Source organism: Vanessa cardui, chromosome 8 (genome assembly GCF_905220365.1).
Source record: "Vanessa cardui chromosome 8, ilVanCard2.1, whole genome shotgun sequence".
Taxonomy (NCBI): Eukaryota; Metazoa; Arthropoda; class Insecta; order Lepidoptera; family Nymphalidae; genus Vanessa; species Vanessa cardui.
Window position 1 is genome coordinate 368,711 of NC_061130.1, and position 13,980 is coordinate 382,690.

General features: G+C 32.1%; 1 protein-coding gene across 1 annotated transcript in view; it reads left to right on the forward strand.

Annotated features, from left to right (window-relative positions):
• The first annotated feature begins 769 nt into the window (after positions 1 to 769).
• Positions 770 to 13,980, forward strand: part of LOC124532009 (ATP-binding cassette sub-family G member 1-like) — a 30,668-nt gene continuing 17,457 nt past the window's right edge. The window contains exon 1 of the mRNA XM_047106626.1: positions 770 to 945. Coding sequence (XP_046962582.1) covers positions 828 to 945 — 118 coding nt within the window. The 5' untranslated portion in view covers positions 770 to 827. The remainder of the gene's footprint in view (positions 946 to 13,980) is intronic.

Below are 13,980 nucleotides of genomic sequence, written 5' to 3' on the forward strand. Positions count from 1 at the left end.
GTGAAAGAGTAACATACAACTTTACATCCAAGAAACTTTATAGAGAATTTGCTAGGTAGTATAAAATTGATATCATTATAACAAATAATAGTATTTTTCTTTATCATAATTATATCTTACCGGACACCCCACGCCTTATTCTAATGAGTGTATTTAATCTAGATACACTTATAAATTGTAATTTGCATGAATTTTAATAAATTTGTATACTGTGCAACAAATAAACGAATAAAAATATTACAAAATAAAATTCTTTCAATTTAGATGCATTATATATTCAGCGTGTTTTGTATATTTTATAATTTTCGAATTTAGCAAGAAATATTCAGAAGGCTGGTGTAAAAATATATGTAGGTAGGCTCTGTGCGTCCTCTAACAGTAATCCTAAACTGAAACCTTAAACTATAACCTTTATATTGTTGCTGTGATCAAGGCTTCACATTAGTAAGATCTCTTTAAAAAGAAAAATAACAAAACTTATATTTATATCTTATCTAAAATACATTTCTTATTAAAATCTGCTTTATATTAATATTATAAATGTGACAGTAACTCGGTCTGTCTGTTTGTCGCGTTTTCACCACCAAACAGCTGAACTGAATTTGATGAAATTTGGTGTGAAGCAAACTTGAACTTCAAGAAAGGCTACGTTTTATGCTTAACTCATGACAATCTACCCCATAAAACGCTAGCGAAGCCGCGGGCAACAACTAGCATTAGCAAAAGCTTAAAACCAAAGCATTAAATTATATTATAATTTGTTACAGATAGAAAATTCGTTCAGTTTCATTCAACAATGTCGGAGTGAAATAATTGATAAGGAAAACATGGAGGCACAGAACGCAGCCAGGACCTTAGGCAAAGCGCACTTGTCGCATCTGCCTCAGAGACCCCCAATCAATCTCGGCTTTCAAGATCTATCTTACACTGTATCGAATGGAAAAAGTAAGTATATAAAATACCGTATCCATTATAGACGCAGACGGAATAGACCTCAAAATTCCATAATTTCGCGATTTCACAGTGAACATTATAGATTCTCCACGATTTCAAACAATAGCATTCAGTCAATTTTTTAAAATAGTTTTATAAGCCCGTCAGGTACCACCCACTAATCAAATCAAATCAAAATAAACATTATTTAAGTAAGCTTTTACAAGCACTTTTGGATCGTCATTTAACAATTAAGTGAAGCTTCCACCGGAAAGTAGATTCTACCGAGAAGAACTGGCAAGAAATTCAGTAGTTACTCTTTTTCACAATTTAAAAAATACAATCATATTAGTTAAATACAATTATATATGTATGTAATGTATCCTGCCTGGAAGTCAACAAGTATTAATTCCAAGCTTTTTTATCATCTACAAAATCTTGTATCGAATAATATGCCTTTTTACCAATGTATTTTTCATCAGATATTTAGATTCAAGGGGCAATACATATTGTTGTGTTCCAGTTTAAAGGGTGAGTGAGCCAGTTTAACTACACGCACAAGAGACATAACATCTTACTTCCGAAAGTTGGTGGTGAATTGGTGTAATGAAAGGATATTTTATTATTTCTTACAGTACCAATGTTTACGGGCGGTGGTGACCATCAGGTCGCCCATTTGCCCGTCAGACTAACTTTTTTTATAAAAAAATCACCTGTATTTGGAATAGTCTATGGTTCCTAAAAGTGGAGTCATTGACTGCAGGAAATAAGAACCAGCGCGTGTTCAAATCAAGTTGTTTAAAATGATACTAATTTATTTTTGTATATAAATCATCTTCGCGGAAAAATATTTCTGAGGAGTTATATTCGTATATATTATGAGAACGTCATTCACATGTAATAGCTGTGACAGATCGATAATGTTTGGGTTTATTTATGACGGTAAAAATGGTTTTTTTATGTGAAATATTCGTTGGCGTGCCTTGCGGGTAAACCCGAGTCGCCTATCGTGACGGCAAGTGACAAGATCCTCTCTCCGATATCGCTCTCTGAATATTATACGACAACAAACAACAACAACAACAACAGTAGTCTGTAAATTTCCCACAGCTTGGCTAACACCTCTTTTCTCTTTGATCTTTGATTTAAAGGTTTGGAACATATTCCACTACGCTGTTCTATAGCGGATTGGTGGGTTACAAATATGGTAGAATTTCGATGAAATTAGACAGATGCAGGTTTCCTTACGATGTTTTCCTTGACGGTCGGGCACAAGATTAATTATAAACACAAATTAAGCGCATGAATATTCAGTGGTGCTTGTCTGAGTTTGAACTCGCAATCATCCGTTAAGATGAACGCTTTCTTACGAATGGGCCATCTCGACTTTCAGATTAACGAAAATTTATATAATTTTTCCGTTAACTCGTTGTCTCTAATTATAAATTATGTCAATAACTGTTAGTTTCGATTTTAATATGTTAATATTTTACGTATTACTAGCTTTGATAATAATAATGAAAATAGTTAGAGAAAAAAATACCACAGTTCAACGACCTCTGCTTAAAGCAGATCTATCCTATGATCAGTTGCAAGGTTTGTAGTTGAGCCGTAATTGCCGCTTGCTGCGTGCATTGGCCAACGGTTTCGAAAGCTCCCTAGTGTTGTGCCGCGTTATATTTTAAACTATGGTTATCGATAAAAATATATCGACTTTTTAATTATTGTTTTGAAATAATATCTTATACACCTAAATGTGTACATATGTATACATGTAATATGTAATAAGTATGTTGTAAATTTTATCAAATTATTTTTCTATGATAGTAATCTTTAAGAAAGGTGCTTAAAAAATGTAAATTTAATTTAGGTATTTATTATATAGAAATTATTTATAGCTGTTTATATGTTTTTATATTTTTAAGTATATTTATATATACTTAATATATGAGCTGAGATGGCCCAGTGGTTAGGACGCGTGTATTTTAACCGATAATTGCGGGTTCAAATCCAGGCAAGCACCACTATAAATAAGTGCTTAATTTGTGTTTATAATTCATCTCGTGCTCGGCGGTGATGGAAAACATCGTGAGGAAACTTGCAAGTGTCTAATTTCATCGAAATTCTGCCACATGTGCATTCCACCAACCCGCATTGGAACAGCGTGGTGGAATATGTTCCAAACCAATTAATGGAAGAGGAGGCCTTATCCCAGCAGTGGGAAATTTACAGGCTGTTTTTTACTTTAAGTATATTTATTACTCTTAATCAATGATGTAGATCGTTAAAAAACTAATTGATCTAAACATCGTAATAATTAGATAAGCTTCATTAACTCTGTTATTTTATTAAAACGTAGTACAGAAGCTGAAGGTTACGCTCTACTTTCGTATTAGTATATCTTATACTTGTAATGAATAATTACTTAGATAAGAAATATCTCGAGATGCTTGGTTTACCCTTTTATTAGAATATTACGCATACAAATGAATATTAAATTTGTCAACGTTAAAGGTTATATATAAAAGAAACACACAAAACAAAAGTTAATATATGTTAATATAAACATTTTTGTGTGATGTCGTACTGTTAATGAATACTCATGTATCAAACTTACAGACATCTAACCTGTTTTCATCATTCGTTTTTACTGTCATAATGAAATGGTTTTATCAAGCTAAGCCTAGTTTTCCCTGATAAGTACATTAATATATATTATACGTTTATAACATTATGGGACTATTTCAATTACGTGCGTGTAAATTATTTATTTAAAAATATAATTCAATCTACTAAGTGGAATATATATACATACATGTGGGATGTAGTTTAATTTAATGCACAACACGGTTTTTTAATTCATATTAACTTTATTATTTCTCTCAACGTAATGATATCAATCTTAGTGACAGACAGAATATAAAAACTAACAGACGTTTCTGATATTACAAGTGGCCAGTCATTATCAAATACATAATATACTTAAAAATATATAAACTATTTCCACATTCATATATCTACGATGTATTTTACAGAATAAAAAAACAAAATATATTTTTTGTTCTTATATCTAAATAGTACTAGTAAACAAAAGTAAGTGTAATTAATGTTTTCATAATTATTGAAAACACCTGAAAAATCTATAAATCAATTTTTCTATCGAATTTAATCTACATACCTAACCGGTTAATGTTATATAATAATGTTATGTTAACATCTTTTATTCGTACACATAACATGCATACAATATACTTTTATATTCACATTTGTATTATGTTGTTGAAACGAAATTGTCGATAGTATTGATACACATGACATCACTAGCGCTGACAAACACGTGACTAGCGACCGTCCTGTGGCCTAAAACCGCCTGCACGTGAATGCACCGTGAAACCGTGCCATTGGCGATGCAATACAACTTCGTCGACACTTCGAAAGAGTAAATGTTTGTTTAATTATTTAATAGAGCAATAATCCTTGCAGATTTATACATGTTATGTTATTTAACGACTCTGGCAATCACTAACAAATTAAATTAATATTAATTTAATATTAAAGGAAGATAGGAGGGTAGTTGCTTTGATTGTACTCGAAAGCATTTGTCTAAGGCCGTTAATCATTATTTCTTTATCCGGTTAAGTCTATAAATTATCGACTTTCATGAGTAGGAAACGACCCGAGATGGCTCAGTGGTTAGAACGCGTGCATCTTAACTGATAATTGCGGGTTCAAACCCAGGGAAGCACCACTGAATAATCATGTATTTGTATTTGAGTGGTGTGTTGAATGAAAACATATGTATTCCACCATTCTGCATTGGAACAGCGTGGTGAAATATGTTCCAAAACTATTCCTCTAAGGGAGAGGAGGCCTTAGCAAAGTAGTGGGAAATTTACAGGCTGTTGTGTGTTTGTGTTGTGTTATTAGTAGTTTATTTATAATCGGAATTCAATCGAGTTATCCATGAGAAAGGATTTTCTTTTGCTGTTGCGCACTATCACACAATTCTCTGTATTTCGCGTACGATTCCGCAAATGCATTGCAGTTTATAATTATTTATAATTTGCCTTAAAAGGAACAAGTATTCAACGTACTTAAGAAGTAGCTTCACGATTTTGATAACTTTATAATCTTGTATTAAGTATTTAGCCTTCCAGTAAACGCAGATTTATGAGCTATTAGAGACAATACAGTCAGTTTCCTGGTTTCGTATTAAATCCATCGGATTTAGATGGTTCATGTCATGGGCTCTATTTAGTGACCCTCACTATTATACATCTATTCCTGGTCATTATCTTCTTTGTTTAATAAATGTCTTGTGTACATTTTTTTAGCTAATAGACATGTGATAATATCATACTATTGTTTGCTGATACTCATTTAATTTTTAAGATAGGACGTCTTTAATTTTAAGACGATATGAACATTGTTGATAGATATTAGGTATATTACACGATTCATCAGTCTATTTTACTTAGTTCCACACTATTGTATTCCGGGCTGTCGCAGTTGATATTGATGGGCTATTCGTGCAGTTTACAGCTTGAGTGTAATAGATGTATTCGCAGAACTGTCACAACTTAATATATTTGTGTTAGTATTATGAATATAAACAAAACGATAAAAGATTTTTTTCAAATATTGTTACTCTCATATTATTAACTGTAGAAACAGGCATAATCTTGTTGCTATAGTTATTCGATTACACAAAGTTAAAAATTTTCGTGTGTTAAAAGACTATATAACATATTTTTGTATATTGTTAATTGATATTATAAAAAAAAAATTAGCACCCGCTGAGTTCCTTTCGCTGGTTCTTCTCAGGTCTGAGGTATTATATTCCGAACCGGTGGTAGATTTTCGACAATCAATAAGAAATTGTAAACACTTCTATTTTGAATAAAGGTTTTTGACTTTGACTTTGTCTTTATAAAACAGAAACAATAAATTTTCAGATGATGGATAACTTTGGGGATAAGTCGAAAATTGTTTAATGTGTAATGTAATGAAACTTATGATAGTTAAATGTGATATAACAAAAAACAGTTATTATTTGGTTCGCAACTTATTAAATGTAATTAGGCAGCTTTTGTTATATATAATCATAGGAGCACGCATGGTGCCTGCTGAGTGATATGCACGAAGGCTGCTTGCGTTACAAGACAATAAATAATTGGATATTGCAGCGTGATTTTATTATTATTTTATATCATTCTAAATTCATAATAGCTTGAACAAGGCAGACACACAAACAAAACTGTAAATAAAAAATATCTTAGTAAATATACACATAATACATAAGCATTTAGTAAGAAGCGTTTATTCTTATATTACAAATACACTCAAATTTCATTAGATGTATAGAAAGAAAAACTTTGTTTAAAACATCCCGAAGTCAACTTCTTGATATAGAAGAACAGGACAATTCTCTCCTTTAAAACGAAAACAGATTTAATGCCAATAGCGGTAACCCAAAATTATATACCATAAGATATAAAATTATGAGAATCACCAAAATATGCTAATCGAACATAGTGAATTTTATCGAAAGTGTGGCTCGAAAAGTCTAAGTTAGTCTAACTTTGGCCTCCTGGCTGAGTCTTCGTGCTGGAAGATCATTTCGTAACGTGAGTAGTACATAATAGTCTACGAGCTGTGATAAATAGTAGTACAAGTAATACTGTAGCGTCTAATATGCAGATACTTCTCTAGATCAGTTCATTGAACTAATAAATCTTAATACACATTAGTAAGAACAATTACTGTTCACCTAAAAGAGTTTACTTAATTAGAGAGCGGTAGGTTACATGTTACATATTATTCTAAAGATATTTCGTGTAATGTTATGCTAATTAATGCTCCATTAAAGGCGGCATATTTGTAATTTTTTTTAAATATATTTTAGCTTTATTTTAACACTTTCATTAAATTACGGTAATACAATTAGGTCTCCCCACCCGCTGTTTTACCCGTCCACTCTGAAAATTGAAAAATTACGTAAAAAGTTTTATCAATAGAATATATTTACGGAGCCAGTTTTCCAACAGTCTTGTTTACATTTTTAATTGTAAATATTTATATTAAAAATGTATAACTTGCAACTCTACACGTCATATTCGTGTTTCTTATAAGCGATTTTAAAGTTAATAATCACGATTTTTGGAACTCAAAAGGTACCTTTAACCACGGACCTCATATATGACAGATGATAGCTTAGTTAACCCATAAAACTATTCAAACATACTATTGTATTCGGACAACATCACATACATTACTCTGATCCCAATGAAAGTAGCTAAAGCACTTTTGTTATAGAAAATCAGAATTAAAGACGGTACCACAAACACCCAGACCAAATAAATCTATTGAAATGTTTCTACATAAGGTCGTCCGGGAATCGAACTCGGAACCTCTGCGTGGCCTATCCATGAAAACCCTACACACTACTCGACCACGGAGGTCGTCAAATATAAATCGTATATTTATTTGCAACAGTATGAATGATTTATATCTACATTAATTTGCTATTCACATCTGTAAATAGTCGCCATGGTATGTAAATATACATACATACGTAAGTTTTTATGGTTAATATTATTATATATATATTATATTTAAAGTGTAATTATATCTTGCAAGTCTTCACGTTTATCATTCGCTTTTCGCGCAAAAACTGCACTAAATTAACATGTCGCTTGATATCTCAAGATATATAATGAATTTATATAATCACATCGCCAGTAATAATGCATGTACATAATTGTAAAATATATTATATCTTAAAATGGTAGAGAAGATATCTTCACAATATGAGGCGAGCATAATGATTAATTAGTCGGCTTAAGAGGAAAACAATCTCTGTCTCTTCGTGGGGTGAACTATAGAGCGTAATCCACCATGGGGCTGTAAAGCGGATTGGTTGGTACGCTTTAGGAAATATAATTTCAATACTGGTTTCTTCGCAAAGGTTTCCTTAGGCGCCGTGGACGAGACGAACTATAAAAACAAATTTAGGGCATGATAACTAAACGGTATCTGGTCGGCCAACAATTTTCTTATATTTACGATTACTAGCTCTTTCAGTTAATGAATTAAATTTCAATATGTGGAGGCCTTGGGGCCACAAAAGAGGCTTAATCTCCCCCGTTGCCTAGGGTCTCTATAGGGCCCAATTATTATTTTACAAATAATTTATTAACTCTTTGTATCAGTATCAATTAAAGCAAAAAATATTACATCATTATTTCTTATGTTAATAATATACTAGGTTGTTTTATCTATACGAAAAAAAAAGATTATATGGAAACATTATATATATTACATTAAAACCTCTATTCTAGGGGTTCATCTCTTGTAGAGCTCCTAGGAAAGTTGCCCCGACCGCCCTCCCTAAATCCGACCGTGGTTACAGAGCTATTTTAGGTCAGTATATTCATCAAGAACAAAAATAACTACACAATAAATTTGAATACATTATCATATAAATGACCAAAAGTCAAGTTTATTATTATATAGAATTTATAATATAAGCGAGTTCAAAGTCCACTAATAAACACGTTTTTTTGAAATCCCCGTAACATAGGACAGATGATAGCTATGATGCATATGTAATTGTAATTAACTAACATGACTGTTTTTTTTAATGTTGAAAAAGAGTAACTACTGAGTTCTTTGCCGGTTTTTCTCGGTAGAATCTCCTTTCCGAACCAGTAATTACCAGCTTACAAGATTTTGTAGATGATAGAAAACCTAGAATTCATACCTGTGGACTTCCAGGCAGGATACATTACATACATATATAATTGTATTTAACTAATATGTAATATTTATTAAATGTTTAAAAAGAGTAACTGCTGCGTTTCTTGGCGGTTCTTTTCGGTAGAATCACTTTCCGAACCGGTGGTAGTTTCACTTAATTGTTAAATGACGATTCAAAAGTGCTTGTAAAAGCCTACTTGAAAAAAGTATATTTTGATTTTGATTTTGCTCAGTAGACCCATAAAACTATTGGCACATAAAGTAAAGTAAAGTAAAGTAACAGCCTGTAAATTTCCCACTGCTGGAATAAGGCCTCTTCTTCCATTAAGGAGAGCGTTTGGAACATGTTCCACAACGCTGTTCCAATGCGGGTTGGTATAATGCACATGTAGCAGAATTTCTTCACGATGTTTTCCTTCGCCGCCGAGCATGAGATGAATTATAAACACAAATTAAGCACATATATATAGTGGTGCTTGCCTGGATTTGAGCCCGCTATCATCGGTTAAGATGCACGCGTTCTAACTACTGTGCCATCTCAGCTCAATTTGTTACATAAATTGTATATTTATTTGCAACAGTATAAATGATTTATATCTTCATTAATTTATTCATATTTGTAAATAGTTTTTATGGTATGTAAATAAAATACATGTAAATGTTGACATAAATCGTAGTGTCAAACCGGAAATAGATAAACTTAATTCATTAAACATGCAGCGTTATTTAATTGTTAGTTAATTTATCATACTGAATCGTTATATTGACAAGTTAGGGACTAATTAATGACGGTGGAATACATAAAATCCAGGTGAAGGATCGAGCTATCGTACTTTCCGCGCTGGAGTTTACTGTCAAAGTCAAAAACCTTTTGTGGAAGTGTTTTCACTTTCTTATTGATAGTCGAAAATCTACCACCGGTTCGGAATATAATACCTCAGACCTGATTTTTTTTTATAAAATCAATTTAAAATATACAATAATAAACATATTTTTGTTATTTGAAATAGCCTGGAGGCGATCATCTCATTCCTAAGGTGTACATTCAACCAGAAAGTCATTAGTGTTGTAATACCTTTTGGCACACAAACGCTCTTTAACGAATCTTTTGAATTTTATAATTGAATATTGTTGTAAAAATGTATACATTGCCCAAAAAAAGAGTTACTCACCCTGTGTAATCGGGTACTAGGTGTAACAAGTTTATTCTTGTTCCCAGTATTATTAGAATGTACTTCACAATTTTTGGGAAAATCATTTATGTGTTATTGTTGTTGTTATTAATCAGTTATGATATACATCCTAACTCTGGGCTACTATTGAGAAATTCTGCTTGTTTTTTTTTCAAGCTAATATCTTTTTACCGACTCGGGGTTCGAACCAACTGATACCGAACGAAAATCGTAAACGTACGAAGCAGTTAAGTCAAATTAAAGTTTACCATTGGTTCAGAATCTTTAGAACAGGAACCGGGGAGAACTTGCTTCTTAGTTTTATCAATTAAAATTAATATATTCGTTATTATAATTAGTTTAAGAAATAACCGAAAGTTACAAGTAAGTTTTACCTTGAATGTTAAATTTGCTCTAGTTAAGATTGCACTCAACTATTTAACATTTAATGCAATATTAAAATACAAAGTTACATTTCATTTTTATTATACATGGTGGTGTTATTCGCTGTAGATGCGTTTGCTACACACAGGCAAACCGAATGCAAATCAATCGGAATGAATACAATTATTTATTGTACTGCGAACATTGTCTTCTTTCATGCCACTTTCTAAACTTAAAAGTACTAGCTTCGCACGGATTGACATAAGTTTTTTTTATACTTTTATCTTTTATTTATATTATTATTTTTTTGGTTTAACAATTGTCGTTTTATTTCAACTTATTTACACAAAAATTTAATAAATTACATACCTAAACCTTCCTTAAGAATATCTCTGTCTATTAGTGAAAACCGCATTAAAATCCGTTCAGTAGTTTTGGAGTTTATCGCGAATACAGACAGAAATTAGATTAATATAAGATTTTTGATATTAGAAATTAGATATATACATATAAAAATCAACCGATCGGATCCGAGTTCCTTTGTCGCTTTTGTGCGACCCAGTATTGTTCTTGCTCTCTTAATATTGTTGTGTTATTTGACTTTTGAATGTTTTCTGTATTATTTATAACAGGAAGGAAAAGTAAATGGTCTATGTAATGGTCACGGTATCTCTAGACGTACACGTGTGTTTAGACGTTGTGATTTATTACCTTTGTGTTATGTATTCAAGGATTTAATTTTTTTCTGTCTTTTGTCTGAACGAATACAATGTTAAACACCAGCTTCGGTGTTCTAGGGGATATGTTAATTGGTTATGTTTTACTGGAATACAGTAATTATTGTTATTTTACTTGGTGGTAGGGATTTGTGCAAGCCCGTCTAGGTAGGTACCACCCACTCACTATTTTTGTGTTCCGGTTTGCAGGGTGAGTGAGCCAGTGTAACTACAGGCACAAGGGACATAATATCTTAATTCCCAATGTTGGTGGCGCATTGATTTTTAAGGAATAGTTAATATTTCTTACAGCGTCATTTTCTATGGGTAATGGTGACCATTTACCATCAGGTGACCCATATGCTCGTCCGCCAACCTGTACCATAAAAAATATATATTGAAATATTTTTTATGATTATATATTTTATAAACATGATAACTTCTATGTTCTTTATGGAATTTGCAATACAATGCTTTACTGCTAATTTACTATTGATTTCTGAATGAACTTTGTGAAGGATCGCGTGGGTACCACTGAGTTGTCTGTTTATTTTAGACCCAAGAATTTTTATTGCAGGATAATAGTTTGAAATTAAAGTAACTTAGATATCTAAGTTCACACACGTGATTGATTATTTTATTATCGCCGTCGATTTTTATTATTTTAGAAAAACGATTAGCTTGTCATTTACGTTTCGTTACACGTAACTTGCGACACAATGATTGATTCAAGACGGGACCTATTTATAATTAAGTATTAGCATAAAATAGCATAAAAATATATTCTAATAAATCAACTATTCAACTTGGTAGATTAATATATGTGTAGGACGTAAAATAAAATCGGATTTTTAGCAAAGATTTTGGGTACAAAGAAACGCTTTTACATTTGTGTACATAAAAAAGTTTTTTTAGAGATGGTTGCCTAAACTGTCAAATTGACAGAACAGGCTGAGTCAGTCTAAACAACACGGTGAGTGGTTATCAGAGTCCATTGACGTCAAGTATTGATACAGCGCCAAAAATTTGGTATACTAAGATGTTAGGTTTCTTGTCCTAGCTCATTCATCCGTCAATCTGGAAAAAACAATAATAAGCATTGTTTGGCAGTATAATAAGCGGGCATGCTAAGGACATTTCATCATAAGGCTATTTAATCTCATATTCAATTGTTTATATAATATATGAGATAAACAAAAAAAACCCGCTGAGTTTCTTTCGCCGGTTCTTCTCAGGTCAGGGTATTTTCTTTAAGAATTGAAACACTAGTTTCAATTGACCATCAATAAGAAAGTGTAATGTTTGGACTAGCGACAAGTGAAATATACTATTATATGCTAGGAATTACCCTCATAAGCTACTGGGCGGATTAAAGTGGAACAGGATATATAATAAAGAGCTTAGAAATTTATTTATTAAAACTTGATATTAAGTTATGTGTAGGTTTATTGTTGTATTATCGAGTCGTTTGATTAAAAGAAAATAAAATATACATTAAAAACTAAAAGACGTTGTATTTAAAAATATTTCTGAATAAAATAAAATAAATATAAAATTTAAGGTTAATGAATAATATTTTAACATTGAAAATTTATCGCATATATTCTTAAAACATTGAGGAAAAATTATTAAATATGAATGTATAATAGATACATGAAAAAAATTGTTTCATGTCAAAGATTATTTTTTACTTATTTTTTTTTTTTTTTAACAATTCAGCAACCGTCGCTTGCGCATACAGCCAGATGTCAACCTTCATAGTTCATACTACCGATTTGAAAAAAAAATATTAATAAGAAACCTATTCCTGGCGTAAAAGGTACAGGGATAAACAAACCTTAAATTAACATATCGCACCTGTATTGCTCTTAACAAATTATCACAATTTTTTGCTCTACAATTTTTTTTTCATAAATATTGTTGGAATAAAAAAGCAACATCTGCGTCAAGTCACACAACTTCTATTAAAAAAAAAGGCGGGAGATTCGTGGTTGACACATTGAGATCGCGAATGTAATCATCAATAATCACATTACGGTGTAATGTGATTATTGATGATTATTTGTCTTGTAGACTAAATGTTTTTCTATTGTCGTAGATTGATTGTTATTTTAAATTAAAGATAATTGTTTTAGAGGTTAACCTACTTCCTACTTCTTATTCTAAAAATATATATTTCTTTAAGATACTAATCGTCCATACTTTTTGCTAATTCAAACCAAATATCATAGATTAATTATTCAACTCGTGATCAATCGCGGTATCGCGTCAATCCGTAGTTATTTGTTTTTACATATATTATTGATTAAAGAGACTTTAGAATCATCATGACTGTTCTTTAAAATGACGCGAGCACTCAAGAGCGCTTGTAAAAGCGTACTTGAATTAATTACATTTTGATTTTGAATTTGACACATCTATGCGTATGCTTACAAAAAGTACCTTCCTTGAATATCTTAAATCTTACTTACGTAAATTACCTGTATTATTATTGTATATTGGTCAATTAAATATAAAAAATATATAAAAATATTGATATAATAATTTTTCTCCGCGAATGATCTTTAGCTCTCTTGACTTCCCGTTAAATTGACTTCCCTTGACCTCCTTTTTTTTTTTTTTTTTTTTTTTTTTTTTTTTTTTTTTTTTTTTTTTTTTTACGCTGGAAAAACGCTTTGCGCGCTTTACCCACTAAAAACCAGCGGTACCCTCTCCGTCTTTCGGCGGACGCCACGGGATCGCTTACGCATGCTACCGTGACGCCCTGACGGTCGGCCCGCTTATACGGGCCTTCAACAGCTAGGGGGGATTCCCAGGGTACTGGGACCCCCCCTGGTCCCTACGGCGCCTATTGAGGCGGAGGGAGAAGATGCGCGTAGCGCCTTTTCCTTCTCCCCGGGCGTCTTCTGCGGAGCGAGTCAGCGGCGGCATTTTTTTCCCGCTCCCGCTCCGCTGCTTCCTTCTGCGACATGACACTTTCGCAGAAGGAGCGCATCTCTGACCAGCACACCTCGCTA